The sequence below is a fragment of the Bipolaris maydis genome (assembly GCF_028858645.1).
Source record: "Bipolaris maydis strain C4 unplaced genomic scaffold PSV08scaffold_2, whole genome shotgun sequence".
NCBI lineage: Eukaryota > Fungi > Ascomycota > Dothideomycetes > Pleosporales > Pleosporaceae > Bipolaris > Bipolaris maydis.
In genome coordinates, this window is record NW_027093858.1 from 1,873,654 (window position 1) to 1,899,369 (window position 25,716).

Genomic DNA, 25,716 nt, shown 5'->3' on the forward strand with positions numbered 1-25,716 from the left:
TGCGCCACGGCCCACGGCTCCACAGCTGCCGATCACCGTTTCTCCTGCTTGTTCGAGCATCGACCTTGCGCTAGCGACGGCACACTACTTTAACCACCTTCCCGAATCATGGCCAATTTGCCAGCCTCTGATGGGTATGGGCCTGGGCAGATAGCTATCATGGCTGTCGAAGCTCGGTCTTCTTTCGTGCTCAACTATATAAAAAGCGCAGTTGGGCCCATTCTTCGCTCCAAGTTGGCGACCAACGCATTCCCACCATGCGTCTCTCAATTGCAGTCGCAGCGGTCCTTTCCGGCCTACAGGCTGTTTCTGCGCTCAGGCTTTCACCAAGAAACATTGCAGACAGGGAGCAGGAGGTAAGACGACTTTTCCATTGTTCATGCAGTATACAGTTCAGACCAGAGCGAGTTATCACTGTTCTCCTTCCTGTGACTGCGAGAACGAGCTGTTTCTCATACTATCGTCATCTGGTGCTTACTCGGCGAAATTCGAGCGGAATGGAGTCAACGCCCAATGGCACGATACTACGTATATTGGTACAGTGAAACTGACAGGATAATTAGGTTCAAGCACGGACTCGTCGGAATCTTGCTAAACGCGAGGACACCGACCCATCCCTGCTGTACCCGGAACGTAACTTGTCTGTACCGGTCGACTTCTTCCACAACGAGCCTCGTTATGAGCCGCACAGCAATGGATCTTTCAACCTGAGATACTGGTTCGATGATACCTACTACAAGCCAGGCGGCCCTGTATTTGTCCTTCTCAGCGGTGAAACCAGTGGAGTCGGTCGCCTACCTTTCCTCCAAAAGGGAATTGTACATCAGGTCATCAAGGCCACTAATGGCTTAGGCGTTATCCTGGAACACCGCTACTATGGAACGAGTTTCCCTGTTCCAGATCTTAGCACCAAGAATATGCGCTTTTTGACAACGGAGCAGGCTCTTGCTGAGATTGACTACTTTGCAAGGAACGTCAAGTTTGATGGAATCGATGCGGATCTGACAGCTCCAAACACCCCCTGGGTTGTATACGGTGGATCTTATGCCGGAGCGCAAGCTGCGTTCCTACGCGTAGTCTACCCAGAGACCTTTTGGGGAGCAATCTCGTCATCAGGTGTTACCAAAGCCATCTATGACTACTGGGAGTACTTTGAGCCCGCCAGGCTTTACGGACCTCCAGACTGTATCAAGAACACCCAGCTTCTGATTGATGTGGTTGATGGCATCTTGTTGCGACAAAACGATACTTCCTTGGTTCAATCGCTCAAGAATGTCTTTGGTCTGGGCGGTGTCACGGACAACCGCGACTTCGCAAACCAGCTCACCGGTGTCTACGGTCTCCAAAGCACTAACTGGGATCCCGAGGAGAACTCTCCTTCGTTCTTCAACTACTGTCAGAACATTACTAACGAGAAGCCTGTTGCCGAAAATCTTCGTCCAGAGGTTGCTAAGCTCGTCTCAGCAGCTGGCTACGTCAACGACACAGCAGTCCAGGACATAACCCTCAACGCCATTGCCTGGCTCAACCGCACCGCTGTTGCAAACTGGCGCGAATCAGGCGTGTCCCAAGACAGCTTCTTTACCGCACTCAACGCTACCGCCCTCCAGTCGGCCAGTTCGCTCGAAGACTACCCTTATGTTAGCTGGAACTACCAAGTCTGCACCGAATGGGGCTACATCCAAACCGGCAACACGCCCAAGGACATTATGCCCTTGATCTCGCGCACCCTCGACCTCGAATACTTGACCTTCTTCTGCCGCGCACAGTTCGGCATCGAGACCCCTCCAGATGTCGAGCGCGTCAACAAATACGGCGGGTTCGACATTGCGTACGAGCGCCTCGCTATTATCGGTGGAAACGCCGATCCCTGGAGGCCTGCAACCCCATTATGGTACCCGGACAGTCGCAAGACCTCGACTGATGAGCCTTGGTTGCTTATTAGCCATGGTGTGCATCATTGGGAAGAGAACGGCATCTTTGAAAATCAGACTACGCCTGAGTTGCCGCCACCACAGATTGTGTATGCGCAGCAATTTTTGAAGAACTTTGTTGTGGATTGGCTCGAGGGTGAGTAATTGGCAATTATACCTAGTATTGCATTTTGCTAACGACATTATAGAGTTCGAGAAACAGAAGACTCAATCTGAGCTTCGCAAGTAATGTAATGAGATGAAATGGTGTTTTTGAGGTCAAGGTGCTGTGCCTAAAGGCTGATAGGGATGAAATATAGAATCGATGTAAATTCAATGCCACAGAACTCCACCACCCCCTCATTGATTATAAAAAGCCTTTCCCGTGAACCATTCCTGCCCATTAACCCTTGTAAAATACATCGCAAGGAAAAAACACATTCTTTAAAAGTCGGAAGTGTTCTCCTTGCGACGAACCCGTTCGCCTTCAGTGTTGACTTCGGCACCCTTAACCAGAACCAAAAATTCACAGCCCTCAGGGAGATCACCAAAAGGCCATGTGGCCCTCTTCTTGATCTCTGCAAGTGCAGCAAAAGGCTCAGCATGGTCAACCCAGAAGCTCGTATCCGCACAGCACACCGTGCCATCGTCGCCACTACCGAACAAACTGCCCTTGAGCTTAGCATCCCTCACATATTTGACGGGCGATGCAGCCATAATTCCAGCAGCATGCTCTTTTGCTATTTCCATATTGACATCCTCGATGCCCCTACCCCAGGCACGTAGGGCTCCTAGGATAGCTGCCGGATGTGATGACAAGATGCCGAAGCCGCGGTCGTTCTGGCCCTCACGCAAACGAATCAAGATCTACAAGAAGTTAATAATGTCAGAAAGAATATTGTGCAGTGCTTACATACCTGTGTCGCAAGCTTCCTACCGCGGTACTCGTGACTGACGCAAAGTTGGGTGACCCAGCAAATCTGGCGGCCCTCATACATCCAACGCGTAGCGAATGCATATCCTGCAAGCTTGTCTCCATCTATACTACGAACAAGCACACTATTGGTGCCTGGAGCGAGAGACTGCTCCCTCAGACGCTCGACAGACATCTTGACGCGCTTCCCTATTTTTTATGTTAGTATAATTGAAGATGTGCACATGCATTGACTGACCTGGTTTACAGTATTTGCCCATGTTTTTCTCAGCCTCCGGGCTCCAAATACCGTAAGCGGAGGAGAAAAGGGCCGCCGCTTGGTCAAGCATTGTCTCAGTGACCTGCGCAGCGGGGATGGTCTCGAAGGTGAAGGTGTTAGACATTGTAAGTGGGGTGGTGTTGAAATTGTCTTTGTTGTTTTGAAACTTTGGAAGATGAGAATGAAGAAAAGAAACAAAAGGATACCCGTTGGGTGATGCTTAATATCCTGGCTGAGAAGCTGGGGGTGAGAAATCTTAGGCTGTGGTCGTTTGCAGAACCATGGGTCACCAGGCGGTTGCCTCAAGCCAACCACGTGGTTCCAATAGCAAAAGTTTCTCTCATCTGTTCAGGTTGACGCCGCTGGTGCAAACCATTTCTAGCCTTACACCGCTTCTGTTTCACAGATCCAAGACGAAAACAAACAATCCAAAACGCCTCTACCAATCATCCATGAAACACAAATTCACCGCTATATCGCATAGAAAGTTACAACAAGAGAATAACGTAAGCCACTGTTTATATGGCATATACCAATTATGTTGATCCAAACGTCTGCCGCCCCAATGCTGTTGTTATCAGCTGTGAATGCACTACGGTTATCTGATATTCCCTCACTCAATGCTGCTTCCAAATTCTCCGCAGCATCTCCCTCAATATACAGTCCCAATGCATGTTATCCACACCACTCAGTTCACTCAAGGCATAACCTAAGCTTCCCAAGCCTTATACAAGCGCTCTACGCTCTTGGTAGTTTGCTACCTAATCAAGTAATCAATAAGAGAACGCTAATTCTAAGACCAAGACAAAGGCCAGTTTCCGCACCTGATCCCTGTTCCGCTTTTGAGAGCCCCAATCAGCTGTTCCAGTCATTCGGGTCAAGTTAAACTAGTAGTTATCTGTATCTCATGATATTGCCGCAACTACGTCGAGCGAATTAAGCTTTAGCTTCTAGAAGTAACTGAAATTCAACGCATGGGGGAATGCGCCGTGAGGGAATGCGGGAGACAAACGGCTGGTTTCGTTCATGTCACTGTGCTTATCCGTCAGCGACTCAAGCGCTGACACACCTGCCGCCATCTATGATTACACTGGCGGTCACCTTGTACCAGATCATACACCAATATTCAACAAGCTTCCCACAATAGATTTTGGTTGCTATACTCCAGCTAATGGGAAGCGGGTGGGCGGGTGACCTCTCTGTCGCTCCAGCATATCGCTGAGAATCTTATATTGTTAAGACATATTGTGCGCGGGCATGACTACGGGAGAGGATGAGATGTCAGCCGATAAAAAATCTAAAAGGATGGATCTGAACATTGAGCAAAAGTACATCAACACGGTGACAGAATACACTTGGCCTGACACACCCAACCATCTCCCTCTTTTTGACCTCAACCTCAAAAAAGCACCAACATCTAATCTTTCTCTCTGTCTCTCACACGCACTCTCAAAATGCGTCTCACCCCTCTCACCCTCGCCTTGAGCACCCTCTCAACAACCTCGGCCTTTATCTCCGGCATCACTCTGCCCGCCACCATCGCCCCCAACAAACCTTACACCATAACCTTCGATGCGAAAGTCGATCCTTACTCGATGTGGACTGATGTCGCCGTAACATGGGGCTACAACAGCCCCCCAGGCAGCACCAACACCGTAGGACAGTACCCAACGATTTACCACCTGCCTCGAACCCCAAGCAGGTACCGGTGAAGCCGGTGACGACGGCGCCGGATGGTATTCAGAAGTTTAACAAGGAGAGGAAGGTTGATATTGTGGCGACGGTGTTTACAGTGGGGGCAATCACCGGCAATGTGGGGTTCACGTCGTTTGATGTTACGGTGGATGTTGGGGATAAGGTCAATAATAAGTTGGTATCGAGCACAAGATTCCTTCCCGTGCCTTAGTGTGTGTGATGGATAGGACGTGGGGGAATGGTAGCACTGTGAACAACTATAGAAAAGAAATAATTTGTAAACCTGATAGTAATTCAGGTTTGTATTTTGAGGGAATCAGTCCACGATGCCATAAATGTCAAGATCGAGACAGTGTTTATACTTGCAGATGGCCATATCTGCATTCTTGATTTGGAGTCTACAGCTATAAGAAATACTGGGTAACGTTTATTTCCAAGTAAAGGTTGTGGTCATATTGCCTCATAACGAATAGTTCTTCCCATACTGCTCCTTCTGGCTCGTTGTAGGCTTCCACTCAAAGTGGTGCTTGCCTTCCACAGGCTTCTTGACGTTTGGATCCGTATCATCCTTCTTGTCAAACATATGGCTACCAAAGTAGTCAAGCTCAGCCTCGTAGAACGAAGTGGGCAGATCAGTTCCGCTGATAACCTTGAAGTACTCTAACGTTGCACTAATAGCAGGGACCACCTGATCCGTCTCGACCGACTTGGCCACGACTCTCCGAAGTGCCGGGAAGCATTTCATGACATCTTTGGCAACGCGAGAAGAGAAGTTGAGGTTCAAGTTCTCAGAAGATGGCTTTGACTTCAACACAGGGGCCAGAATCTCATCGGAAATGTAATCAGCTTGAATGATGCAACCAGCACGCCAAATCTGCCAGACTTGAGAGTAGTCGATCTCCCACTCATGTGCCCGGTCTGCGGTGGCAATGACGTTAATTCCTTGAATATAACTGGCGAGGCAAGCTGCATAGGTCGCTTGCCGCAAGTCTTCGATGAAGGCTTGCTTGTCGGAGACGGTAAGTTCATTGGGCGGAAATCCACTATCAAAGGTTTTGTTTGCCTTTTCACGGTCTCCACGGAATGCAGATGCTAGGCGGAATGCGTGAGAGACATTGAGGGTAGGAGCTGAGACGTGCAGGTCGATGGACTCGGTATTGCTCCATACGCCGGTGCCTTCTTCGCCAGTCACGTCTTGGACAACCTTGTCAAGGACTTGAGAGATGACGAGACGCCCTGCATCTCGTTTGTGCGATAAGTCTGCGCCAATGGAAACGAGGAAGGTACCTCTCTATATGTGTTGTCAGCGTGCGACGCGAAGAAGTCGTAAAACTAAAACCCACTAGCTCGCCTTCCGAATTCCATTGTGCAAGCACATCTCCAATCTCCTCATCGCCCATACCCATTTTTCCCATGATGCCCCAGGCCTCAGAGATGGCACTCATCATGCCATGCTCAATGCCATTGTGCATCATCTTGACATAGTGTCCGGCACCACCCTTGCCAATGACACCAACACATGGCTGTCCATTCTTGTCTTTGGCTGCAACTTTTTGCAGAAGAGGGAGGACTTCGTTGAGTGCGGAAATGTCACCACCGGGACACATTGAGGGCCCGGCCCTGGCTGCTTGGTATCCACCACTGACGCCACAGCCAATGTAGCGGATGCCAGTGCCTTTGCATTTGTCCTGCCTGCGTTCTGTGTTTTCAAAGTGCTCGTTGCCGCAGTCCAGTATGATGTCACCATGAGAGAGGTGGGGCTCCAGGCCTTCGAGGACCTTGTCACCAACACTGCCATGTGGAAGAGAGAAGACGAGCAGGCGTGGTGATGACAGTGACTTGCAGAGCGAGTCGTAGTCTGCATTCGTTAGTCTCACGCCGTGAATTTGTTGGGCGAGTCGGCGGACCTGTGTATTTGTCTACTTTTCCGTGATAACCTTGCTTTTCTGCTTTTTGCATGACAGCATCCATGGCCTCCTCTGAAGGGTCCGAGAGAGAGACATGGACCCCAATCTCAGCGAAGAGCAGGGCCATGCCACCGCCCATACTGCCGCAACCGATCATGGCAATCTTTTGAAATCAGCTAGGGCAAGCTCAGTGGTAGTCGATATACAAACATGCGTGAATTGGGACATGGTGGCTAGCGTGCTCTCTCTTCTTCAAGTTGTGACGAACGCAGAGAAATTAGCAGCGAAGATGCGAGGATGATACAGTACAGAGTGGTCAGGGAAGAAAAGCTTGGAAGACTCGGGTCTTGATAGTGCACGTATTTATCGAGAAATTGCAGCATGGTGAGATTAGGGCGTGTCAATTCTTTTGTCACGTAACGACAACAGTGACGTCGGTGGGGTTGATAGGTCGAGTGATAGTCAAGTGGAGGACGGGCAGCCCTCTTATTATAGGCGCTCCGGCAGGGCCCGGAGAAGTGGATACTGTAATCATTGTGGATGCAGGAAGCACGCAGGCGTTGGGAATTTTGGTGCCTTCCGAGTTCCGGGTATTGGAGGGTAGTTGGCATTGCTGGGCGTTAGGTTTGCGGCGGGTAAGGGAAACCGCCGGTGCTGGTTGACTAGCGCGAGCCGTTCGGCCAGGGCAGCTTTTGGCGATGGGAAAGCTACAGCATCCACAGTCACCCACTCTCCACCAATCAAGCAATCCTCAGCCAACAACACACGGCAGCCATGGAAGAAGACGCCAAAATGGAAATTGACCAGCCCGAGCAGCAAGAGGTGCCAGCTGCTGACCCCAAGGCCAGCGACGCGCAGACGGCGGCGGGCGCAACAGCTGTGCGCTCCATCGAGGGCTGGATCATCATTGTCACCAATGTCCACGAGGAGGCGACCGAGGAGGATCTCCAGGACATGTTTGGTGAATTTGGCACTGTTAAGAACTTGCACATGAACCTCGACCGGCGCACGGGTTATGTCAAGGTACGCGCCTGAGCCTGTCCAAGGACCACCGTGACATGGCTAATGCTGAACAGGGCTACGCACTGATCGAATACGCCACATTGGACGAAGCAAAGGCGGCCATAAAGGGCGCCAACGGCGAGGAGCTTCTCGAGCAAAAGGTCACCGTCGACTACGCTTTTGTACGACCACCACCAGCCAGCAAGGGTCGTGCGCGCGACCATGACAGGAGACAGAGCGGGCGTGGTGCAGCTAGGGCGAGGAGCAGGAGTCCGGGTCGCGACGACATGGACGATGAGTAGTCTTTTGTCGAGCCAGCTTTGCGTATTGATACCACACCTTGGGGTTCCGTTATACAGCGATATGGAGGCTTAGATGCATCATCTTGGAAGCCGCTCGACAGTGCAGGTCGCCGGCAGCCTTGTATCAGGAATTACAATACGAGCTCACCGGCCTGGCCCTCCATGAGCCAAGCCGGGTATTGATATGACTGTTGTGAGTACATGTCATCTATTTATCTATCGAACGATTGGCTGACATAACGCTAGGCCACTATGCTCGTGATTTGACGAAAAACGCTCATGTGACTAGCATTGTGATGTTCTGAACCGGATACGTATCCCAGAAAAGTGAACTAGTAGAGTGAGCATGCTGTCTTCGAGACGCATCTGAAAAAGTCGTTACAATGTACGTGTAGTCTGTAAAACTTGCCTCGCTCACAACTGCCCGCCAAGCCCATCCATCTCTCAGATTGTTGGACTGCATAGGACCTCAATTTACATTCAGCGCTGATAGCGCAATTAAAATCTTGCTTTTTCATCAAAATCTTCACACATCAGCTCTCTGGGCCTTTGTTTGTCATTGCCTGTGAGCTTGAAGGGCGACGGTTTGACTAGAAGCACATATCGTAACGTTAGTTTCACGTTAAGTGTCTTTTTTTGGATTGATCCAAGACACTAGATAGGCAGACACGAATGAAAAAGTCTTCATTGCCTGGACCAACGCATACGAATAGCTCCCTCTGGTGCCTAAAGTGGCCTATGGTCAATAACAGAGTTCCTTGCTTTGCTGGGCATCTGCCTTCATCTCCATTGGGTAGACGAACATGAAGTTCAACGGATACTCACTATTATTCAGTACCACGTAAAGGTCCCTCCACGCACTTGGTCCATGGAAATAAAAGCAACGCACCAAGGTTCTAAGTAGGTGCTGCTTCGCAAGGGACTGGGATTGCCTTACCCGACTGGCTATCACCCAGAACAGAACTTCATTAGTACCCACCAGTTCCACACACTGCCCGTCCCTGATCCGACTTCCTAATCAAACCCCCAATACAGACAAGCAGCCTATCAAACAAGCCTTTTTCATGATCCTTTGGTGCTTGATTGCTTGCTCCACTTAGACATGCGGCTGACTGGTAAAGAATTTATCTCCAAGTGCCATGTACCCCACTTATACAGAGAAAAATCGTTTAGAGAGCAAAGCAACAGGACAAAACCATGTCAAAGTAGATCCCATCTGCTTCCTAATGGCTCAAACTGCCTTTCTACACGCACAAAATTCAATACAGATTCCATCCAATTTTCAAAATCGTTATCTATCATTCTTCGGTAAGATGGCCGAGCGGTCTAAGGCGCTAGCTTCAGGTGCTAGTAGAGAAATCTGCGTGGGTTCGAATCCCACTCTTATCAACATGTTCTTTTTTGCCTTTTTGCGTTGTCGTTGTCATGGTGGTGGTTGTTGTCGTGGAAGAGATGCTCTGTTTTTTTGAACGAGTTGAGAAGGATTGAGGGTCTGTGCGCCGGAACCACCACGCGAGGGAGGCGGGGCGGGGTGGCGGGCGAGGTCTGGGCACGGCGCTGGAGGTGTCTGTCCCCCATGTATTACATACTGCAGAAGTGGGAGAGTATGTAGGTTGCTGAGCGTGCTGTGTTGTAGCGTCTTTTCTGCAACTCAACAATGTATCCCATTTTTTGAGCAGGTTTACCATCGATGGATTGTCGTTCTACAAGGGTAAATACCCCAGGAACAAGAAGCAAAAAGCGCCGGAACTTGCAAGCGCGGCAAAAGGTGGACTTGGCTAGATTCGTATCAGCCTTAGACAAATCGCAGCCCCCAACCTTCTCCTCTTTTTGCCATGACTTTGTTCACTCTGCCGGTTGGAGTTCTTCACCGGCGCCGTTGTAATCGCTGGATGTTTTTATTGTAGAATTTGCTACCTAGGCGCGTGAACACAGATTACGTACTTTGCAAGGGGGTTACGCGTCGCTGGGTGTTTTGGATTGGGTTGGCAACTTGAGTTGAGAAAGAGCTTGGGGAATTTCTGGGCGTTGAAAATGGTGTTCTGTATTGTCGGACCAGTCTGGCGATTGAGGATGTTATTGTTATTGCTTGTGATCGCGTTCGTGACGGGGCTGGTAGCTGGTACTTCAGGCCCACAAGATGCACAAGGTGAGGCTGAGAAATAGAGTCTGGCGACTGCATGCTCATAAGCTTCTTCTAGGAAATGCTCAAGTAGATTACAAGTTCAAGATTCAAGATGGATCTCAGTCACCTCTGCAAGTATCGCCTGAGGACTCGCCATCAACACCGCAGAGAAATACACCAACCAGCCATTCCCTCACAAAAACCAACATCCTCCAAGATCTGCACTCCGCCCTCTCAACAATGCAAGACCACTACTTCGCCATCTGGCTCGGCAAGTACACCACTGCGATCGACTGGACCGGAGCCGTAACCTCAACCTACGTCTCCGCCACGCTCTCCACGCTCTCCTCCACTCTGCCCAGCACTTTCTCCCAGACCCGCAAACATGAGATGGAAGCTCTTGTGCGCGAAAACGAAATAAACAAGTACTTTTCCCAAATCACAGCCTACTACTTTGGGGAAGATCACTTCGCAATCCGCATGCAAGCCTACGACGACATGTTGTGGGTAGTCCTAGGCTGGCTTGAAGCAAGCACATTCATCGAAACACATTCTTCATCCCACCACTCCGCCTCGACCAGCCGACCAGAAAAATCATGGCACGCCCACCAATTTATCCCAGCCTTCGCCCACCGCGCGCGCATCTTCTATGAACTCGCCGAAAAAGGCTGGGACTGGCGCCTCTGCGGTGGAGGCATGACATGGAATCCCTCCCTCTTACCTTACAAAAACGCAATCACAAATCAACTCTTCATCTCCGCCAGCATAAGCATGTACCTACACTTTCCCGGAGACGAAAATTGTTCACCCTTTTTCTCCCAATCACCCTCTTCTTCTAACAACCATAGCAATAGTGTGAGGGAGCAAGACAACGACGATGACGACGACGGCTGCCTCGACAACCCCCACACCCGCCCCCGCTACTCCCCCATCTACCTCGCCAACGCCATCAACGGATACACCTGGCTCCAGCAAAGCGGCATGCAAAACACCCAGGGCCTCTACACCGACGGTTTCCACATCACCGGCTACCGCACCAACCACAGCAAAACCGTCTGCGACGACCGCAACGAAATGGTCTACACCTACAACCAAGGCGTTGTCCTCTCGGGATTGCGCGGACTCTGGGAAGCAACAGGGGAAACTCGGTATCTGCAAGATGGCCACGAGCTTGTGCGAAACGTCATACGAGCTACAGGCTGGGACGCCGCCTCGCCCTCTTTCTCCTCCCCAACACCACCACCACCATCATCATCATCATCTTCTTCTTCTTCTTCTTCTTCTTCTTCCAAAGCTAAAGCAGAAGAGAAATGGTCCGGCCTCGGCGCAAACGGTATCCTAACCGAACTCTGCGACCCCACCGGCCACTGCAACCAAGACGGTCAGACTTTCAAAGGCATATTTTTTCACCACCTAGCCGCCTTTTGCGACCCTTTGCCCCGGAAGCCGGTGAGAAGCGGTAAGACGTATGGGGCGAGTAAGGCAGTGGCGGCGTTGCATCGGAATAGTTGTAAGGGGTATACGCGGTGGGTGGTGCACAATGCGCAGGCTGCGTTGGCGACGAGGGATCGCGAGGGTAGGTTTGGGGGGTGGTGGGGTGCAAAGGAGGGGAGTGAGCGGGAGAGGTGGGAGGTTGAGTTTGGGGTTAATGCGACGGATTATCGGAATGGGGATGTGGGAGAAGGGGATGAGAGGGATGTGTATGGGACGAGGGAGAGGGTAGAGTTTACCGAGAGACGGGTGGGTGGGGATTTGAATGATCGGGGGAGGGGTCGCACAATTGAGACGCAGGGGAGCGGGTTGGCGGTTGTTCGTGCCATGTGGATTTTTCTTTGGCGAGATGAGGTGGGGGGTGTTGAGTAGGGTAGATGGACACATGGGGATTGATGTGTATACGAAGGTATCAAGATGTCATGACTTTGCAATGCTATAGCTGCGTTTTTTTCTCCTTCCTCTACTTCTACCAAACGAGATCATCAGACAGAAAAGAAGAGTAGCTTGAAACCGGAACCCTGTAAATAGCGGTCGGAATAGCATCATTTTAACTCATTTAATCGCTTGATAGTGTCTAATCCATCGTGATTCTGTACCCACACCCCCATCTCCATCTACCTACATAATCCCCAACTCACCAAAGCCCTTCAGCACCTCCTTATCCACCCGGCTCAACCACTCCTCTTGAAACATCTGTTCTCCACCTGCCTGCTGAATCGCCTGCTGCAGATGCTCCCTAACAAAAGCAACGAGATTGATCTGGTGCACCGGGTCGGTATAAATGAGCTCACGCTTGCGCACATCTTCTGGAGCTTCGGGCTCGGTGGGGTGATAAGGTTCCGGAGGCCAGTAGAGAGAACTATACCGAGGTTAGTATAAGCAAAGAAGCCAGCGAAAAGACTTCAACATACTCTTGTGTCCGATCATCCATACCATCCAGCAACTCGCCGAGCACATCCGTCCAGACACCGATCAAGGACTGCAACTTTGCCAGCATCCATGGCTGCCCGCCCTCCAAGAACCTAGTCAGGACCAAGCACATGAGCTTCTTGTTCGGTGCATCGCCAATGTTTTCAATATGGCTGAACCACTCCTCTACCAACCAATCTAGTGTCTTTTCTAAGCCTTCATTGGATAGAGAAGCAAGAGCTTCGAGAAGTACCGAAGGAGAAGCGACACCGATACGGGCTAAGACAGAAAAGTAGTCTGTTTCCACCACACCATCGACAGCACGAGATGGTAGTTCACGATAAGGACCGTGAGACTGATGGTGTGTCCATGCGCCGTGGAGGCCTTCCAGGACCTTTGCTAGAAAGCCACTAGATATCAGATCGCTCGTCAACACTTTGATTGCCTCTTCGCCGCCGACACCTTCAGCGCCACGAATGATGCATGTCACGAGATGTGTCATGATACCGTTCGCTTCAGGCTTTAGGGTACCCAGTAGCTCGGCGAGCGCTTGAAGGACCGCCGGTCGGAAAGAGTCGGCTAGTACTGCAGCAGGTGCAAGTAGAAGGTAGGCTTCTGTGAGCTCGATAGCTTTGCGCAGAGTGTCATTGTCCATGCTGAATAGTGGAAGGAGATACTGGAGTAGGTTGAGAAGCTCAGGTGGCGTGGGCTCAGGGGCGGATGGTGTCTGCGCGAGAATGGACGCCCAAAGATCGAGTGCATCCTCGAGGAGGTAGACTTGGGTATCTGACCCTGGCTCGATGGCGCTTTGAATAATGGGCAAGAACGAAACATGGAACGAGCGCGAGTCGGCCTTCATAGCATTTGTCAGACGAGCAAGTATAGTGAGAATCGCCTGCTTCATGAGATGCTCTTCGCCAGACTGCTCCCATAGCGGCGGCAGGAGAGAGATGATACTGTTGGCATATGGTGTAATCTGCATCATGTCAGTCTCAGGATGTACATCATGGATATCTAACTTACGTGGTGCTCCATCCTCTCAACAATCAGGCTAATGGTATTCAGCAGCGCCATCTTTGTCTCCGGAAGTTCGACTTCTTGCACCAAAGCCATGAGTCTGTCTAGCATGACCTCAGAAAAGGGCAAAAAGGCGTCAGCCTTGAATTCCCATTCGTCCGCAACGGCGTGAAACTTCCTTCCGGCCGTGATGCGGACGACCTGGTCGTTCAGTGGATCGTTCTTGTCGAGTAAATGTTGAAAGATTTGGTATACTATGGGCTTCTTCTCTTGTGCCATCTTGATGGTAATCCATTGAGAAATGATGATAGCGATACGGCGACGAATAATGTTGAATCCCGGTGTCTGTTTAGCAGCTTCCACAACCAGGGTGTTCTCCAGAAAAGAGTCAAAGTCAAGCTTGTCGTGGAGTATGTCAGCTGCAAGGCCAATGGCCGTATAGACTGAGTCCTTGAACAGGATATCCTCATTCTGGGGGGCTGCAAGAGGTTAGCCGACACTCACCGCATCTCAAGCAAGTACTCACTTGCAACAGAATAAAAGACTTGGAGCAGAGGCTGGATGATCAAATCTTTGAAATTCTTTGCGAGATCTAAGAACAGCTTTTCGGCGCAGGGGCGGATGGCGAACTCCCAGTCCTCTGCGCCTTCTTCCATCTTCTCCCACTCATCGGGCTCTTCTTCCCACATGCGGAGATCGCTGGGACGAAAGACGAAAAAACGCTGGACGAGTGCTGACATCATTTCCCGCACCAAATCGTCTGTGAACAAGTCTGTGCGGACCAAGTGCGTAGCTTGATTCTTTTCGTCCTTTTCTTGTTGTTGCTTGTAGCGAAAGGTCTGGGTGGGATAGAAGACCATCTTTATACACGCACGTATCAACAACAAACCTTTGAGAGCAAGACGTTCGAGTATGGGGGCCTCATCCTCAGCGTCGCCATCGGTACTAACTTTGGCGCCTTCTAAGGATGTAGAGCCCCATTGCTCGCCTACTTTTGCGACCAAACTCCAATAGTCGCGTGCAAGATCTAGAGAGTTCGGCAGGAGAACAAAGTCTGAGGGGTGAGTAGAAGCCATGTTGAGATGAAGCTTGGACAGCTGCATGAGATGTTTTCCAATCTTCTTCTGCACCTCTGTTGCAAGCGGCGAGTTCTCTGGTGTCACGTACTGCAAAAACTCGCCAAGGTGAGTACGGGTCAGTGTCCAAAAGTCCTGAATGTCCTTGTCTCTGCCCGGAAATTCGTAACCAGCAATGACTAGTCGCCTAATGGTCTTTATGGCGAGCAGACTGTGGTCAATGCTCTCTATTGCACCGCCTTCATCGTCGCCGCCGTCGCGAAAGAAGGTCTGCCATGTTTGCACCTTACTCACATATATGGTCCCTAGAACATTGAATATTTCCGGAGCAACTGTATGCAGGCTCTGGCGAGTGCGCAGCAGGCGGCCTGTGGAGAGCTCTTTGATGATATATAGGAGCACGAGGAGCGCACGGGGGAGTTGTAGTGAGTATGCGTTGGGTTCGGTCGAGGCGCGGAGTATGTGGAGGAGCTGCTGGAACAGATCTGGCCTGGAGAAGTGTTAGATATTGCAAGTAGGAAGGAGCGCAGCCAGACTGACCAGTCATTGGGGAACTCGAAGCGGACAATCTTTGCTACGACTAAGGCGTTCTGAAGGGCCAGCCGGGGATCCGCCTCGTTCACCGCACTCTCGAGCAGACGTGCCCGGATAGCGGCCTTGTCTTCCTTTGTCACCGCACTGCCATGGTGTTAGAAGGGGTGTTGTGTAGTCGTATGGATAGAGCGGTGGGCGTACTTGGTTGCAGTCTTGCGCCAGTACTTGTCGATGCCATTCTTCAACTGGATAATGGCTAGGTATCGCACTTCGAGCGGGAGAGAGTGGTCGAGGAAAACGGACTGGAGCGTGTCATTATGGATATCAGGTACATGTTCCACACTTGGTGTACCTGAAGCAGAGGGTAGAAGCCCTGTGTCTTTTCCCAGTGCTGCAGCTGCTTTGCGCCGCTCTGGACCTGCGTCTGGTCTGCGGACGAGGCGGAACGTAGGACATGGAAAAGGATGCCCTCGGTCAAGGGATTGGCCTCGCCGGGGACCTCGACCTGGAAGCCGGCGCTCATAGGGTGATGTTGTTTGTTGTGGTTGTGTATATATGTATGCACTGGGTGGGTGGGTTGCTGTGGTGGGGTAGGTCGAGACGCAGCACAGTGCAACTGTGAAGAAGAAGAAAGATTCAAGCTGAGATGACGCTACTGGGTATATACGGTGAGCAGTGAAGGCAACATGGGAGCCTGCTCACCCGCGAGGCAGTGAATGCGAGGCTGCAGGGAAACTGTGACTGCTTGTCGTTTGTTGCACTCGAAACAAATCCCATGTTTGCTGTCCCCGCGTCGCCAGCTCGGGCCTCTGCGACCGCCGGCGAGAGCTGACTAGCAATTAAACTTTTTTGATATGCTCGTAGTAGAGGACTCGGGCCTGGGGACGGATACATAAACAAAGGCGAGGGCCAGCCTGCTCTCTGCTCGAATCGCATACAGGCCATGCTGCATGTTCGCATGCCCATTGTTGCTGTGGCGTGTCTGCAACCCGGAGCCCATGGCGCCCATCGGCTTGTGCATGCCCAGCCAACCTCGGCCCATGGCCCTCCTCAATCACGTTCCGCCGAGTGCGAGTGCGCGACCGCGGCTCTGATATCACCACCTTCACCTCCGCCATCACCGCCGCCGTCTCCTCCCGCCCACATCCCCCTCGCCACACCCCCATCTGCCCTGCCTACGCCCGGCAGCCTCCCAATGCTTCCCGATGCACTCCGCAGACTTCGCCGCCGCCCAGCAACGCATAGCAGCCCGCCGCGCCCAGCGCGCGCTCCAGCAGCGCAACCACCATGAGCCATCACGCCCTGCCCGCGCCCTCGCACGCCTTCCTTTCCCCCTAGGCGCAGTCTCCTCGGCCGGATTCAGCGTTTGGGACGCGATCAAGGGCCGCTCGGGAACGCGCCCAGAGTTCCGCGTCGGCCAGGTTGATGCCGAACTCCTCGACGAGGAGCTGCTGACGCTGCTCAAAGACCAGGTCGGCGAGGGCCTCAAGTACTTTGGCTCCCATGTCACCGACAACTACTCGGCCGAGATTCTGCTGCTGCTCCGCGCCGTGCTGTGGAAGCTGAGCATCTGGGACCAGAATGCCAGTTACGGCGCCCATTTACAGGGGCTGCGCTACACCGACGCCCGCAGCAGTGCCCCCAATCGCCCGCCCCCAAAGCCCTGGCAGAAGATTGCCTATGGCGCCATTACGGTCGGCGGGAGATATGCGTGGACAAAGTGGGAGGAGTATCTCTTGTCCACGTCTGAAGACTACACACGGCCTGAATCCGCGCGCCTCAAATTGCTGGGCAGATTGAGTGAGTTGGCTGGGAATGCACACGATGTGCTCGGTCTCGCTAGCTTTCTCGTCTTCCTTGTCGATGGCCGCTATAGAACAATCACCGACCGCCTTCTGCGATTGCGCCTTACCCCCTCGTCGCACTCGACCTCGCGCGAAGTCAGCTTCGAGTACCTCAATCGCCAACTTGTCTGGCATGCTTTTACCGAGTTCCTACTCTTCCTCCTCCCTTTAGTCGGCATATCCCGCTGGCGCCGCATCCTAAGCCGGACCTTCAAAAAGCTCCGTGCAACCCTCTTTTCCCTCATGGGAAAATCCACCGCCTCCTCCACCGAAGACGACGAAGCCAAAACCTCCGGCGAACTCGGCTTCCTCCCCGAACGCACCTGTGCAATCTGTTACCGCGACCAGAACCCCACCACCGCGACCGAATCCGACATCATGGCGTCGTCGGCCGGTGGCGGTGGCGTCGTCGGTAGCGCAGCAACAGACATTACAAACCCCTACGAATCTACCTCCTGCGGCTGCATCTACTGCTTCGCCTGTCTCGCTCAGCGCATCGCAAACGAAGAAGGTGAAGGCTGGACCTGTCTCCGCTGCGGCGAAAACATCACCGCATGCAGACCCTGGAACGGCGATATCATCGAAGAGCAGCCGCGGTTTACCCCTGCGTCGTCGCATGCCGGGGAGCATGAGAGACCCAACACTGCCAAATCTGTCGGCTTTGCGCGCGCGACACCTGACGAGGATGACGAGAAGACGCTGCTTAAGCAGGTCGAACCTATGCCGGAACAAGATCACAGTGATGGAGAGGGTTTACTCGGCCCGTCGACAACGCAAGCCCGCGCGCTTGATCTCGGCGAATCTCTCTTTACAGAGACATCTGAGTGGGCGCGTGCCAGTGAGGCGGACAGTAGTAGCAGTGAGGATGGTCACAGCGAAGAGTACGATGAGGATGAGCAGGAGGAAGGCGAGGAGTTGGGCTTTTACGATCAATGATCTTTTTTTTCTCGTCATCCTTCGCCCCGCCCCCCTTCTTCTTTATTTTGGCCAAAGGGACATAGATGGTGGGATTTCCGGCGGCAGAGAAGAAGAAAAACAAGGCCTATCCTTGCTCCGATGTTTTGTCTTATTATTTTTTGTCGCCATTTACACATATATTGTATAGCTTGTAGTTATACGGCCCAGATTTACACGTCACTAATGCAAGATACCCTGATTTCTGGTTCTTTAGAATACATCTCTCGCTCTCTTCTGACTATTCGGGTTGGACAAATATATCTCAAGTGGACCGGATTATAGTCTTCATTTCGTAATCAGCGCCCGAGGCTATTTCTCTCTCTTTCTCTTGCTCTGAGACATATACATGTACCGTCTGTATACAAACAAGCATGGATAGACTAGAAAAAACACGTCCCTGTTTGCTTACTCGCGTCGCGTTCCAAGTCTTGGGTAGAAGAGAAGAAGAAAAGAGACGGACACCCTTTTCCCTTCACACGACGCAATACCACTAGTAAGCTTGTCATTCATCTTGTCTGGGCCCCCCTTTCTCACACCTGTTTGAAGGCGCCTTCTTTTTTTTTTCTCCAAAAAATCCATCCCCAAACACATTCTCCTGCAATTGGGCCAAGAAAAGATGTCAAGATACACCGCACCATTCCACAACGTCACTCCCCCAATCAAGTCCGCATAAACTCCGCAAACCTCGGCAGCGCCGCCATCTTCTCCTCGGGACTCGTCGTCTCGGCAAAGAAAATAAGCCGCTGGTTCTTGTCCTTTTTGCTCTTCTTCTCCTCCTTGGGCGCAGCCTCTTTGGTAACCTCGTTGATGAGATCGTCGACAGAGTTGGAAATATCGCCGTTTGGCCCGGGAGGAAATGCACCGGGCGGTGGAGCGCCGAAGCCTGGTCGAGGTGGAAGTGCACCAGGTTGGCCTGGTATACTGCCTGGTCGTGTCGGTATGGCGGCATTGCCGGGTGAGAAGGGTTGCGCGATACCTTGGGGTGGATATGCGGGAGCGCCAGGTGGAAAGGCCACAGGAGCGCCTGGAGGAGCGCCATAGGGCGGTTGAACGACTGGAGGAGTCTGATAAATTTGTTAACCACATTACCACTCTTTTCTTCTTGACAAGTACATACTGCATTCTGGACGGGCTCTGCTGGTGGTGGAAGAACACCATTCTTACGGTCCTCTCTGAACTTGGCTGCCCTCGCCTCAATCTCGTCCAGACTCTCGTTGATCTTGGGCCTCTTGTTCGGCGCAGCCTGACCATTCACGTACGCTCCGCGCATCGGGTTACCCGTTAACCGCGCACGCTCCTGCTCCTCGGCGAAATGTGCTTGTGTGACTTGTTGGTTATGTTGCTCTATTATCTCAGCCGGTACACCCTCCATGCCGAAAATCTCGAGCTCGAGGCCCTGGCGTCCTGGGTTGGCATTCTCGACGTGCGTGAGGTTCTCCTTGTGGACCTGGTTCATGTGCACAGAGAGACCTGGTCAGATGTTAGGGGATAGCGAGGCTTGGAATGTTGCGACGGCATACCTCCGGCAGTGTTCAGCCGTCGTCCGCAGCGGTCGCATTTGAAGTGTTTGGCTTTTTGGTGAGAGATGAGAATCTTCAGGTCGTCAAAGTCGCGCTCGCAGTAGTAGCACCATGGCCGCTGCCGGGTTGTCAATGCGTGTCTCGTGTGCAATTCACTCTCAATATGCTGACCTCTAGCTTCTGGTTCAGATCTGGATACCTCTTGCGCTTCTTAGTCATGGTTGCGATTTGGGCGTGATAGGGCGGGTGGGGAGTAAGTTATGGATTCTACCACAATCGCGGTCGGGGACGTCGCTCGAGGTGAAGCTACAGAGCTAGCCTAGCGCGTGGTGGTCCATGCGCCCGGCCTCTCGATGACTTTTCTTCGCACACATTCACCCTCCTTGTCTCTCCAACATCACATGGGCCAGCTTCAACAACCCTTCTGCGACGAGGCGCGATGATTCATGTCCATTGTCATAGCCATTCACTTTTGTAGGACGCAACTCGCACACCAGCCACTTGGTCTACGACACCTTTACAAGTCCCTTCGGGGAGCATCCCACAGCCTCGCGTCTTGCTTGGCTATGGTGCATGCGGCTGTACTCCAGTACGTGCATTCTTGGTTGCAAGAGCAAATAAAAAGGTCCTTCATAGTTCACACTTTACCGCTCTTCGGAGACTCTTCAACCGAGAGTGTGACTCCTTGGCTACCTACACTTCTGCGCCTTCCACCAGGGCCATTACACTAAAGTTGACATTGTTGCTTTCAAGTACCACCATATTGCGTATGACATCAAGACACTTGCTCACAAGAACATCTTCGTCGGTTTCAAGTGTCCCACGATCAATGGGATGTTTCCGGTCTCCATCGAGTTGGTAAAGGTGTCCACTCTTGGATGATTGCACAAAAGCAACATAGTGATAATCCACCTCGTCTTCAGCATTGACTGGCGGATCTGTATCGCCTTTGATAGCAGCATCAGCATATGCCTTCTCCAACTCCTTGCTATTCTCCAGAGCTCCAGCCAGCTCTTCTACATCATTTGTCCGGCTTGAACTGAGCACTCTCGCAATGATTGAATCGGATTCTATACCATGTCAGCCATGCTTTCTGCACCAGCAGATCATATTCACACCTATTCTTTCTCTGACCTGCCCATTGCATACAACATGCAAAATAGCATACAACCCGCACGCATTGTTAATCGTCTGTCTGAAAAACACTACATCGCCGTTTTGCCTGGTGCCTTGCAAACTCTCTAGCTTGGTATCCTCTTCCTCGACTCTCTTCTCGTACGTCTCTGTCGTCGGAAGTATTAAAATCAATCCGTGCACCGGTCGTGGTAGCATCCCGAGCAACTCTGGATCATCGAGGGAAAGCACATCATGAAATTCCAACGACGCAGGTAGCCCTAAATTGTGCGCAAGCTCTGTGAATATTTCCGGGCTCGACTCGAGTGGAACAAAATGCTTGCTATACGTTTGCGCAGATTTCCCCATTTCGTTGGACGGTTTTGATACATAGGATGTTTGTTGTAATGAGGGAGAGCGTATTGGATCTAAATGTAGCGATTGGGTCTTGCAAGGTTGTACTAGCTTTGACGAGAAAAGCTTGTTGCCTGGATCAATTGATCACGTGTAGTAGCAGTGGATAAAGCGGCTGCGACAAAAGCTGCAAGATGGTCTTGCTATGTTCTATTTAATGATTGTTCTATAAGAGTAACGTATCCTTCTATGAAAACGACAGCTCGTTAATGCAAACAAATATGTTAGGATGCCCCTCTTCATCTTCTCTAATAGCCTTTAAGTATTTTACGCATTCGCTCTTTGGTCCTCATGTCGTCGGACTGTTCCCGACACATGACCATATCCATCCCGATTCGTTGCCTTGTTGTTGACAGGCATGTGATGACACTCCACGCCAATCTCGGTGAAGTATGTAGAGGATACCTACTAGTCGTAAGGCGTAAATCGATCCCAGCCCAGTCATACCACACTCTTGCCTGGACGCTCATACACTGTTCTCGTGTGAATGCAAATGAAATCAATGCCCGGCTGATCTGCAAAAGACCACACCCGAGAAGCTAAACTGCTTCATCGTAACACGTCAGCCCCTCTTGGTACGACTTTAGTACTCCAAGTACGTGTTTCAAAGACTCTAGGCTGCTGTCTGTTGAAGCTTGCTGCTGGTTTCCCAGTGCACGTGTTTGGAATCGCGATCGGCAGGTGTCTCTTGTGACGATGACGCGGCATGGGCTCGGGTCTTAGCGAGAAGAATCTGGTGGTCGATCTTGCGCTCAAGCATTTCGGTGAGGCTATCGAGGCCTTTCTTAAGGCAGAAGCCGCCTGATTTGTTGGCTGAGGATTGTTGTTGTTGGGTTGGCGAGTTGTGAGGGACAATGGGTGCGGGTCTTTGTTGCAGTGCGGAGTTGGTTGCTAGAACAAGCGCTTGAGAGGCCATTTCGAAAGCTTTTTATGGGACTATGTTGTAGATTTACGAAAAAGTAGTGCTCTGAATGTTGATTGAGATGCAAATGACTTGTGACGACTGTTTGGAATGGGAAACGAAACAAGAGGTTGGGTCGGTGGCAGCGTCCTTAAATAGAGCATGCTCTGTATCTTAACACTGGCCGCTCCGCCCCCGGCATCTTCGTAGTCGGGCTAACGAAAGGCCACACGCGATGGTCTGCGGCGATGCTGTTCTGTTTGCGTATACGCTCATCGTGGCTGAAGGCTGCGGAACGCGCAACTGCGTATAGGTTCAGCCAATCGGACCGTGACACCTAAATCTGACTGTTGGCCCAAAAGATTCATAGCGCGCCCTTAATCCGCATGCTGTCAGCATCCATGCTTACCTTTGGCCAAACATTGTCGGAACCCTTTCTACGTGTAGCTGCATCTCGGTATTCTCGGTAGCCCAAGATTTCCGTGCGTTGCAAGCCTCTGCCAAGACTTTTCAACACCCCAGACAACCAGAGTGTTGTTCCGAGCCGTCAATCAGAAGCTCTGTTGCATCCACATGCAACTTGAAGCTTTTTGGTGGAATCCTATTCCATCTCAATCGAAGCCATGCGAAGATATGACCTCCCATGGCAGTACAAATCAAAAATTCCTAGTGTGGCACTTCCTTGCTTAAGAGAGCGAGAAAATAACAAATGTGAATAGCGAGAGCATGTATCGAGAAACACCTTCAGCAAACCTGGATCGTAAAAACCAGACATGGCTATGCGCAGCGTATAAATGTCGGATCGTAAAAAGAATGCCGTGGGTCTCGAGTAGCATGATACTCTGGCCATGATCTGGCTGTATCATCGCTGACATAGTCCCACTCAGACCTGCTTTTTTCAGCCATCACGAGCCGAGAAATCTCCTTAGCACTTACATCAGTATCAGTTCTAGTTGCAGTTTTACTTTTCGCGCTTGGACTCTGACGACTCTCGAAGCAACTTCTTCAAAGAAGGGAGGTAGAGAGATAGCCAGTGTCATCTTCTCTAGATTTGGGAAACGCGCTCTTCGCGCTCCCAGGTTGACCAGCTGTGACAAACACTGTGCTTCATCCGAATGCATAAGGTTTCGCTCTATAGGGTTCAGATTGCCTGTCGCGACAAGGTGGCGCAAATACAAGGTGCGCAGCGAAGCTGGCAGACACGATGGACCGAGCTCCTGGCTCCTCAGCTTCTCCTCTTGACTTGACCTATGCAGACACATTGTATCAATCTCCAGGCTCTTGAGTTGCGATCGCTTGAGAATCTCTCTCGCATCGAACGCGCCGCTGACGGCCACGTCACCCTGGTAGATGTAATCATGGTTCACATCGTTGCATTTGAAGCTGAAAGAGCGGAGGTTAGTCTCAAATGCATGCTTAAAAGCGTGCACGAGGCACCGGAAGACTGGGCCATTGAGTGTATGTTTCCTTTCTCCCTCGTAGTCGCTATGAATGCTCAAGCTTTTCAAGTTGCGAAAAACCGCAGCAAGTTTCCAAATCTCGTCACAATCTTCCCACCAGGTCTCGGGATCCGAAAAGGACATCTCAAGACTTGCGATGGCTGTATTAGCGATCCCCCAGTCGATAGGACTAGCGTTATCGGTTTGTCTGGCTACAACACCCGAAAGGCATAGCGCTGTTACTGATGGCAACTGCAGTACAGGCAAAAGATCCGAAGTCTTGCAAGACTTGAGGTCCAGATCCAACTTGTGCAGGCCTGGGAGATGCTGAGCAAGACGCAATACTTCATGCCTGATGTTGCTGGATTGCTTGATATAAAGCTCCCGAGTATATTTTGATAGTTCAGAGCAACATGTTATTGTCTGTAGGAATTGGTCTTTGTTCTTTTCCGATACGACAATGGAGCAGTACAGATATGGCTCTGTGATGCGATGGAATTTGCGTGATACCGTGGATACACTGACGAGGTCTGCATAACGAGAACCATGCCGATCTGGTAAAGGTTTCACGGCCTCGGAAATAATATGATCCAGAAGCTCCTCGGATAGACTGTTCATAGCGAAAGAGGGGTAATGTTGTGAAGGAATGTTCTCAGCTCTCTTGTGAAATAGCCAAGCGGTGGGGGTGCGGGGTTGATGTTGATTAGCCAATCCCTTATCTGGAGTGTAGATCTTATTGGATGGGACTCTTTGCGGATGACGAGATACTTGGGTTTTGATGACGCAGACAAGAACATCGCTGCCAAAATTAATATGTCTTGATGGGCGAAGCTGAGTTGGAGGTAAGTACAACTTTGATAGATGTACAGCCTGGATGTTTCCATATGGCAAATACACAGCCACAGTCAGCTTCATGTTCGTCGGTATAAGGCTATACTTCTGTTTCCAAGTCTGCACTAAGGTCAATGAGCTTTACGCTAGTGTTCCGTAAAGATTATAAAGAAGAGAGTAGTTAATAGATTTAATAGCTAATAATGTATATTAAAAACGGATACGTAATGATCTAATAATGTAGAGTAATTAGTAAAAAAGTATAATTCAAGTTCACTACAATGATAATGTTAATCTCTGTCTAGTATTTTAGAATATTTCATAAAAATAACTTTTCTAAATTAATTCTAAAAACCTACTCGTCACCCTCCATACCAACAAGTGTAAGAGATAATTCCCACAGCTTTGCAATCTTTCTCTCATCATGGGCCCACGGGGCATACCCTTCATCACTGAACTCATCACTCGCCTGTGGGGAGGCTGGAACCAAGTTGTTCAGATATGTACTTGCCGCCTTTACCTTCCCATTCCTTGCTTATTGCGGCATGAACTATTGTTGCCAGACTCATTAAAGTAGGATTCAAGTTTTAAGACATCAGAATCATAGATCGTGCGGGGGGATTCGGTAGAACTCAATACTAGAATCGCTACCCCCGGCCTAATATGCGATATTGAAAGTTATGTATATATATACCATTACTCAAAGAGACGAAGTACATGCCAAATCACACGTACTTATACTCTACAAAGTTAAAAGAGTAAGCCGAATGTATGGCGCCGAGATATAAGCTTATAGACGGATCTTAGCTTCGTAGCACTGTGACTGAACTAGAGTAGGATTGATCTGCTGCTGATTGGAGAGTTCAACTCAGCTATTAAAACCTGGGAGATTGAGATAATATCCTACTGATAGTACGGCCTAAGTTCATTATCTTTGCCGCCGGAAAACAGGTGGTCCCACGAATCCCACTTATTCCTGGGATTAAAAGATTCAAAAGAGAATATTTCCATAAAGCACGCTGGAACTTCAACTGCATAGGTGGGTCACCTAATGATACTACTATACCTAAACTCAACAACAAGGCTGTTGGTGTTGTTGGGACTAGAGTAATGGCTACTAAGCTAGTCCCGGCTCTACAGACTTCTAGTAAGTAGCTTTACGTGTTTTAGCGAACTCCGTTAGCAGTGGATACACGAGACCAGAGGTGTATGGACTTGGAATGGTGGGAATAGGAAGCTACAAACTCCCTAGGGTAGCAGGCCTGCAGATGCAATAACCTTAACGCGTTCTTAAGTAATGTATGTTAGAAGCTATAGGAAAATATGGTTTTAGGTGGATGGACCGCCGTCCAGCCGTATAGTGTGTTGATTGGGAATCTAGACAGACCTCCTTCTGATAACAAGAGTCATAGGCAAATACATCGAAGAGGTTCAAGCTATTGACCTTGCTCTCTAGAGCAGAGTCCGCGAACGCCTAGACTAGGTGGTCAAGGATGCTAAGATGGCCGATAGACTGAAACCTTGGTACGC

At 50.7% G+C, this 25,716-nt stretch overlaps 11 protein-coding genes and 1 non-coding gene across 12 annotated transcripts; 6 read left to right on the forward strand and 6 right to left on the reverse strand.

Annotated features, from left to right (window-relative positions):
* Window positions 1–238: 238 nt before the first annotated feature.
* Window positions 239–2,271, forward strand: PSV08DRAFT_25181 (serine carboxypeptidase S28-domain-containing protein). Its single transcript, XM_014228945.2, has 3 exons — window positions 239–356; window positions 564–2,070; window positions 2,123–2,271. Exons 1-3 carry the CDS (start codon window positions 258–260, stop codon window positions 2,161–2,163), a joined length of 1,647 nt encoding a protein of 548 aa, XP_014084420.1. The 5' UTR covers window positions 239–257; the 3' UTR covers window positions 2,164–2,271.
* Window positions 2,272–2,357: 86 nt separating this feature from the next.
* PSV08DRAFT_347526 (uncharacterized protein) lies at window positions 2,358–3,230 on the reverse strand (the record flags this gene model as incomplete). Its single annotated transcript, XM_014228944.2, has 3 exons — window positions 2,358–2,780; window positions 2,831–3,036; window positions 3,086–3,230. 3 exons carry the CDS (start codon window positions 3,228–3,230, stop codon window positions 2,358–2,360), a joined length of 774 nt encoding a protein of 257 aa, XP_014084419.2.
* Window positions 3,231–4,404: 1,174 nt separating this feature from the next.
* On the forward strand, window positions 4,405–5,012 carry PSV08DRAFT_359082 (uncharacterized protein; the record flags this gene model as incomplete). The annotated part of the gene is made up of 2 exons (XM_066092978.1): window positions 4,405–4,761; window positions 4,809–5,012. The coding sequence occupies exons 1-2, from the start codon at window positions 4,561–4,563 to the stop codon at window positions 5,010–5,012; spliced, it is 405 nt and encodes a 134-aa protein (XP_065949807.1). The 5' UTR covers window positions 4,405–4,560.
* Window positions 5,013–5,151: 139 nt separating this feature from the next.
* On the reverse strand, window positions 5,152–7,229 carry PSV08DRAFT_215950 (6-phosphogluconate dehydrogenase). The gene is made up of 4 exons (XM_014228942.2): window positions 6,919–7,229; window positions 6,709–6,871; window positions 6,145–6,659; window positions 5,152–6,092 (listed from the first exon to the last, which is right to left on the reverse strand). The coding sequence occupies exons 1-4, from the start codon at window positions 6,934–6,936 to the stop codon at window positions 5,262–5,264; spliced, it is 1,527 nt and encodes a 508-aa protein (XP_014084417.2). The 5' UTR covers window positions 6,937–7,229; the 3' UTR covers window positions 5,152–5,261.
* Window positions 7,230–7,443: 214 nt separating this feature from the next.
* On the forward strand, window positions 7,444–8,190 carry PSV08DRAFT_267081 (uncharacterized protein). Its single transcript, XM_014228941.2, has 2 exons — window positions 7,444–7,731; window positions 7,785–8,190. Exons 1-2 carry the CDS (start codon window positions 7,483–7,485, stop codon window positions 8,010–8,012), a joined length of 477 nt encoding a protein of 158 aa, XP_014084416.1. The 5' UTR covers window positions 7,444–7,482; the 3' UTR covers window positions 8,013–8,190.
* A 1,129-nt stretch (window positions 8,191–9,319) lies between these two features.
* Window positions 9,320–9,401, forward strand: PSV08DRAFT_t1. The gene has a single exon. It is a non-coding gene; the product is annotated as a tRNA-Leu (tRNA).
* Window positions 9,402–9,820: 419 nt separating this feature from the next.
* Window positions 9,821–12,000, forward strand: PSV08DRAFT_398981 (glycoside hydrolase; the record flags this gene model as incomplete). Its single annotated transcript, XM_014228940.1, has 2 exons — window positions 9,821–10,161; window positions 10,214–12,000. Exons 1-2 carry the CDS (start codon window positions 10,047–10,049, stop codon window positions 11,998–12,000), a joined length of 1,902 nt encoding a protein of 633 aa, XP_014084415.1. The 5' UTR covers window positions 9,821–10,046.
* A 137-nt stretch (window positions 12,001–12,137) lies between these two features.
* PSV08DRAFT_359086 (armadillo-type protein) lies at window positions 12,138–15,690 on the reverse strand (the record flags this gene model as incomplete). The annotated part of the gene is made up of 7 exons (XM_014228939.1): window positions 12,138–12,490; window positions 12,543–13,516; window positions 13,564–14,036; window positions 14,084–15,123; window positions 15,174–15,311; window positions 15,369–15,469; window positions 15,520–15,690. 7 exons carry the CDS (start codon window positions 15,688–15,690, stop codon window positions 12,250–12,252), a joined length of 3,138 nt encoding a protein of 1,045 aa, XP_014084414.1. The 3' UTR covers window positions 12,138–12,249.
* Window positions 15,691–16,372: 682 nt separating this feature from the next.
* PSV08DRAFT_384376 (Pex12 amino terminal region-domain-containing protein) lies at window positions 16,373–18,287 on the forward strand (the record flags this gene model as incomplete). The annotated part of the gene is made up of 1 exon (XM_014228938.2): window positions 16,373–18,287. One exon carries the CDS (start codon window positions 16,373–16,375, stop codon window positions 17,945–17,947), a length of 1,575 nt encoding a protein of 524 aa, XP_014084413.1. The 3' UTR covers window positions 17,948–18,287.
* On the reverse strand, window positions 18,288–19,757 carry PSV08DRAFT_25201 (uncharacterized protein). Its single transcript, XM_014228937.2, has 4 exons — window positions 19,660–19,757; window positions 19,489–19,606; window positions 19,086–19,438; window positions 18,288–19,032 (listed from the first exon to the last, which is right to left on the reverse strand). Exons 1-4 carry the CDS (start codon window positions 19,705–19,707, stop codon window positions 18,628–18,630), a joined length of 924 nt encoding a protein of 307 aa, XP_014084412.1. The 5' UTR covers window positions 19,708–19,757; the 3' UTR covers window positions 18,288–18,627.
* Window positions 19,758–20,070: 313 nt separating this feature from the next.
* Window positions 20,071–20,970, reverse strand: PSV08DRAFT_215960 (uncharacterized protein; the record flags this gene model as incomplete). The annotated part of the gene is made up of 2 exons (XM_014228936.2): window positions 20,071–20,558; window positions 20,607–20,970. 2 exons carry the CDS (start codon window positions 20,968–20,970, stop codon window positions 20,182–20,184), a joined length of 741 nt encoding a protein of 246 aa, XP_014084411.1. The 3' UTR covers window positions 20,071–20,181.
* A 1,878-nt stretch (window positions 20,971–22,848) lies between these two features.
* PSV08DRAFT_384378 (uncharacterized protein) lies at window positions 22,849–23,973 on the reverse strand (the record flags this gene model as incomplete). The annotated part of the gene is made up of 1 exon (XM_014228934.2): window positions 22,849–23,973. The coding sequence occupies one exon, from the start codon at window positions 23,971–23,973 to the stop codon at window positions 22,849–22,851; it is 1,125 nt and encodes a 374-aa protein (XP_014084409.2).
* Between the last annotated feature and the right edge of the window lie 1,743 nt (window positions 23,974–25,716).